Source organism: Euprymna scolopes, chromosome 14, assembly GCF_053919585.1.
Source record: "Euprymna scolopes isolate OS-2025 chromosome 14, ASM5391958v1, whole genome shotgun sequence".
Taxonomy (NCBI): Eukaryota; Metazoa; Mollusca; class Cephalopoda; order Sepiida; family Sepiolidae; genus Euprymna; species Euprymna scolopes.
Window position 1 is genome coordinate 97,303,856 of NC_136495.1, and position 6,000 is coordinate 97,309,855.

General features: G+C 31.6%; 1 protein-coding gene across 5 annotated transcripts in view; it reads right to left on the reverse strand.

Moving 5' to 3' along the window:
- The window catches only part of LOC145293183 (putative RNA-binding protein 46), a 115,110-nt gene extending 109,322 nt beyond the window's left edge, over window positions 1-5,788 (reverse strand). Inside the window, exon 1 of one of the 5 annotated variants that reach the window (XM_080139665.1) lies at window positions 4,913-5,788. In XM_080139665.1, coding sequence (XP_079995791.1) covers window positions 4,913-5,575 — 663 coding nt within the window. In that variant the 5' untranslated portion in view covers window positions 5,576-5,788. The remainder of the gene's footprint in view (window positions 1-4,912) is intronic. The other 4 variants (XM_080139666.1, XM_080139664.1, XM_080139663.1 and 1 more) reach the window with 4 other exon arrangements.
- Window positions 5,789-6,000: the final 212 nt, after the last annotated feature.

Below are 6,000 nucleotides of genomic sequence, written 5' to 3' on the forward strand. Positions count from 1 at the left end.
ATTCCATTTTGACTTTCACCATTTTCCTGTTAATAATTACATTTACTCCGGCAAAAGGTCACACACGCAAAAAATAATAAATTCTCCCTCAGTCGAACAACGTTCAACATCGGAGCCGATGCGTCTTTCGCTAGTGGGGTAGCAGTAGCACTCGTGTACGTCGGCCAGTTACTTTTCTACCTAATTGAAGTTTTTAGTGTTTTAATTTGGTGTAAAATGTTTATTCGGTTCGAAAAAAAAAAAAAAAAAAAAAAAAAAAAAAAACAAGGTGTTTAACGCTAGGTGAAAACAAGAAAAAAAAAATGACCGTAATGTCTACATCTTTCCTTATAAATAAATTCCCATCCTTTCTTATAAATAAACCAAAATGGTGGTAGAAACATTGTTTTATTTTAAAGTCATTGTCAAAACTTCAAAGACGTAAAGCGACATTGCGGCCATTTTTTTGTTCTCGCCTAGCGCTAAACACTAGGTGTTTTTCGAACAGAATAGGCACTTTACATTAAATAACACTAAAAACTTATTCAGTTACGTAAAGAGCAACTTATTTTGCCTTTGATTACATTTACTTATGTATGTTTTTTGACAACTTTTTCATAACTCTGTGGATTGTAAAACACCCCCAGAAAATAGTTTTTGTTTGTTACGTGAAAAGTTTCACTTAAAACAAAAATAGGATCTGTATTAGTGTGCACGCACGATTCAAAAAAGTTGTCAAAAAAACAAATATATAACAAATGTTATCAAAGGCAAGATAAGTTACTTTTCTACCTAACTGGATATATTTTTCGTGTTTTTATTCAATGTAACATGTTTATTCTTCGAAAAGCATACAGTGTTTACCGATGTATTGGAAAATTCAAAATGGCGCCCGATTCTCTCTTTAACACGGTAAGTTCAGGAAAAGATATTATAAATAATAAACTAGACAAAATACTGTTAGAAATTTGCTCAATATATGTTACCGTGACATAAGTTTACATATATTCGGTGTTTTTTAAATAGTATTTTGTCTAGTTTATTATTTATAACACCTTTTCCCAAACTTACCGTGTTAAAGAGAGTGTTGGGCGCCATTTTGAATTTTCCAATACATCGGTAAACACTATGTTTTTCGAGCTGAATAAACATGTTACATTGAATAAAAACACAAAAAATGTATCCAGTTTGGTAGAAAAGTAACTTATCTTGCCTTTGATAATATTTATGTTATATATTTGTTTTTGGACAACTTTTTCGAATCTATGTGTACAGTACAAACCCGAAAAAGTTAAATGGCGCCCGACTTTCTCTTTCATACGGTAAGTTTGAGAAAAAGAAGTTAAAAGAAATATACAAAATACTGTTAAAAACCCACCAAATATATGTCAGGCTATGTCATGGTAACATATATTGAGCGAGTTTCTAACAGTATTTTGTCTACTTTTTTATTTTTAACTCCTTTTCCCAAACTTACCGTGTGAAAGAGAAAGTCGGGCGCCATTTTAAATTTTCCAATACACCGGTAAATACTGTATGTTTTTCGAGCTGAATAAACATGTTACATTAAATAAACACTAAAAACCTTTCCAGTTAGGTAGAAAAGTAACTTATCTTGCCTTTGATGACATTTATTTGTTTTTTGACAACTTTTTCGACTGTGTATAGTAATACAACCCCCAAAAATATTTCTTTCAATTAACTTTACATGTTAAAAACAGAAAATAATTTACAAAATAAGTAATTTTATAAATTGGATATTCTAAAAATATAAGTTTTATTATTGCCAGCAGATTTAGAGATTTGTTTTTAATATATTTTTTTTTTATTCTATAATTCAAACTAGCTTTTCAAAAGGTAGATATGAAATCATTAAGATTTGTACAATATTATTGAATTTTTTTTTTTTTTTTTTTTTTTTTTGTAATCAATTCTCCGGAATATTCTAAAAACTAATTAATAAAAAAAGAAAATTCAGTAAGAAAAGATAAAAACTTAAATATATTTTTTTTCTTTTTTTTTAGTTTTAAAATAACAAAGTAAACAAATCTTAATGATTTTTCATTGATATTTTATCGGTAAAAATTTAGTTCTAAATCAATACTAATTAATCAATAAATAATTAAGAACCAAATTTCACCAAAACAAAACATAACTTGAACGAGGTCAATTTGGGTCAGCCTTATTAAAAATAAAAGGATCATTTAAAAATTAAAACAAATGAAAACTTCTATTTCCAAGAAATGGAAAAGAAAATGGCTACCTCAACTACTTTTATTTCACCATTTTAAATGAAAATTATCTAGTGGGATTAAATGAAAATTATCTTATGCCACTAGATAATGTTCATTTAATCCCATTAGACTAATGGGATTAAATGGAAAATTATCTTATGGAATTTTTATTTATGAGTTAACGCAATAAATTGATCCCTTATAGTCCCTATTTATTTGTCGACCAATGAGGGAAAAATTAGACACGGACATCTTTTATTTATAGGATATCTACTTCTCCCAAAAGCGAGACAATCGCTCCCTCTGACTTAGCCTCTTCTGAGTGAGGGCCGAGCAGATACATTTTGTTCACAATCCAAAAGATCTTTAAATTGATGAGGCAAACGACAACCACTAAACAGTTTTTGGGTTTGTATTACTGTACACAGATTCGAAAAAGTTGTCCAAAAACAAATATATAACAAATAAATATTATCAAAGGCAAGATAAGTTACTTTTCTACCAAACTGGATACATTTTTTGTGTTTTTATTCAATGTAACATGTTTATTCAGCTCGAAAAACATGTAGTGTTTACCGATGGATTGGAAAATTCAAAATGGCGCCCGACACTCTCTTTAACATGGTAAGTTTAGGAAAAGGTGTTATAAATAATAAACTAAACAAAATACTATTAAAAAAAACACCGAATGTCAACTTACTTCAGGGTAACATATATTGAGCGAATTTCTAAGTATTTTGTCTAGTTTATTATTTATAACATCTTTTCCTGAACTTACCGTGTTAAAGAGAGAATCGGGCGCCATTGTGAATTTTCCAATACATCGTAAACACTGTATGCTTTTTGGAGCTGAATGAACATGTTACATTGAATAAAAAACACGAAAAATATATCCAGTTAGGTAGAAAAGTAACTTATCTTTCCTTTGATAACATTTATTTGTTATATATTTGTTTTTTGACCACTTTTTCGAATCTATGTGTACAGTTTTTCAACAACGAAAAACTTTTAGGGTATGTTTCACAACAACGAAAAAGTCGTCAACAAATATATATATAAAAAATAAGCATTACACAAGTTATTTTATCTTTATGTAAAAGTTTTAGGTGTTTGAACTTATTTTTAAAGTGTTTTTTGTTTTAAGTTTGAAACGCAAACGATGCCGAGGAGCGCTTCTTAAGTTAAAACGAAAACAAAGATAGCGATGATGCTTCTTGCCTTTGGAGTCCTGAGAATCGCCAAAACTCGAAAATAAAAATTAACGTCAGCAATCCAAATAAATATCACCATGACATTGGGTAGATTTCTTATCAGTATTGTTTATTTTAGAGTTTTGAGCGATTTTCGGGACTCAAGGCGAGAGCAGCATCGGCACCTTTATTTTCCTCAGTCAAAAATCTAAAAAGGTAGATCAAAGATTAACTTATCTTGCTCGTGGTAATATTTGTTTGTCATATATTCGTTTATTTCCAACTTTTTCATTCTGTTGTCCATTGTAAAACACTATTTTATAATTTACAAATTCGGTGTTTAATTAATGATATTCTGATGAATCAAAAAATTAGGAATATTACCATATTTTTTTCAGTATAAACAAGAAAAACAAACAAACAAAAATGGGGGTTTGTATTACAATACACAGATTCGAAAAACTTGTCAAAACAAAAAATATCTAACAAATAAATGTTATCAAAGGTTAAGTTACTTTTATACCTAACTGGATAATTTTGTTAGTGTTTTTATTTAATGTAACATGTTTATTCAGCTTGAAAAACAGTGTTTACCGATGTATTAGAAAATGTTAAATGGCGCCCGGCCCGACTCTCTGATGAACACGGAAAGTTTGGGGGTATACCAGTTTGGGAAAAGGAGTTAAAAATAAGAAACTATACAAAATACTGTTAAAAACCCACCGAATATATTGAGCGGTAACATATTGAGCGATTTCTAACAGTATTGTGTATATTTTTTTATATTTTTAACTCCTTTTCCCAAACTTACCGTGTTCAACAGAGAGTCGGGCGCCATTTTAAATTTTCCAATACATCGGTAAACACTGTATATTTTTCAAGCTGAATAAACATGTTACATTAAATAAAAACTCTGAAAAAGTATCCAGTTAAGTAGGAAAATAACTTATCTTGCCTTTGATAACACCTGGAAAAGTTTTTAGTGGTTTTAATTCACTTTAAAACGTTTAAACGGTTCGAAAATCATAGTATGGATAGATGCGAACAAGACAATTTAGTTGTTTTACAACCTGTCCCAGCGTAGTATAAACACCCCCAACCTCCCCATATGAGGAACGGCTTTCGGAATAAACACCCAACCTCGAAAACCGTTCTTAGCATGGGGAGGTTAGGGGTGTTTATTCCGAAAGCCGCTCCCAATATTAGGAGATTGGGGGGGGGGTTATACTGCGTTATTTAGGGTATCATCGTGTCGCCATTGGTATTTTTACGGCCTGCCCCAGCACAGTATAAACACCAAAAAATTATAGAAAATACTGTTAAAAACTCACCGTTTTATAAAGTGAGTGAAACCACTAAAAATTTTTCCAGATAGAGTAATTTATCATGCCTTTGATAACATTTATATTTTTTTAATTTTTTACCACTTTTTCGTATGTCTGTGGATTGTAATACAAAACGGAAAATTGTATTTTGTTGTTGTTTGTGAGTGAAAGTTTGTATACAAACCGTATCCATGATTTCTTGTTCAATCTCTGGTTCGGGTTCAGCCCAGTCTACTGCGATTTGCTGACCCCAGAAGAGAATTCTACCTGGAATCAATTTGCGTCTAGCGATGGCGGCAGCTCTGTGATTCTCGTATTCCACAAAGGCAAAACCTCGATTTTTTGATTTGTCGTGTGCATTTGGGTAAACAATCACATCGACCACGGAATCAGTCGTGATTTTCATCACTTGAAGAATCTCTTTTTTTTGTTTCGTTTTCGGTAAACCGCCAACGAATAATCTGCAGTTGTCAATACTGACACAAACCCCTAACATGCGCCCCTTGCGTATTTCGTAATTGTCCAGTTCAGCAACGGCCTTTCGGGCATCCTGCTTCCTCGTGTACATAAGAAAGGCATACCCGCGATTGCGACCACTGAAATCCATCATGAGACGAAACTCATAGATGTCACCAATTGTCTGAAAAACTGGCACAAGTTCATCTTCAAAACAATCTCTGGGAATTTTACCGATAAAAATTTCGCAACCCCTAGAAGGTGGAGGTCCTTTCCAGGTCGGAGGCGGTCCAAACTTTCTCTGACCATTTTCTTGAACGATATTGAAGCCAGTCTTGTTCATTAGGTCCAAAAGTGCAACTGCATTTGAAGCTTCAGCGGGGTTGTCCATTTCTTTGTTAGATGAAATGAGATATTTTTTTAAATATATAAAATTAAATGTGCGAATGAATATGATTATGTGGGAACACGCCTGCCTGGGCGGTACGGACTGATAAAATTAAGTTTGGCGCTAGCTTATATAGGGAGATAAGACAAACACTGTTCAATAGATTAGCCAATGAGAAATGACTTTCTACTTTGTCGCACAATAAAAAAAGAAAGAAAGAAAAATGACTGAATTTTCTTAAGACTTTTATGTGAAAAATCTATTGGCTCAAAACTTGAACGTTGTTTGTATTTTTTTTTTTTTATTTTGTCTTGATAATAAAATATTGTCATTTCTTTATTAAGGATAGTCATTTTCTGTTTGAATTCTCCAAGAAATTGTCGAGGATTTATAAAACTGGTCTAAAAGTATAAATATGAAATCACGCA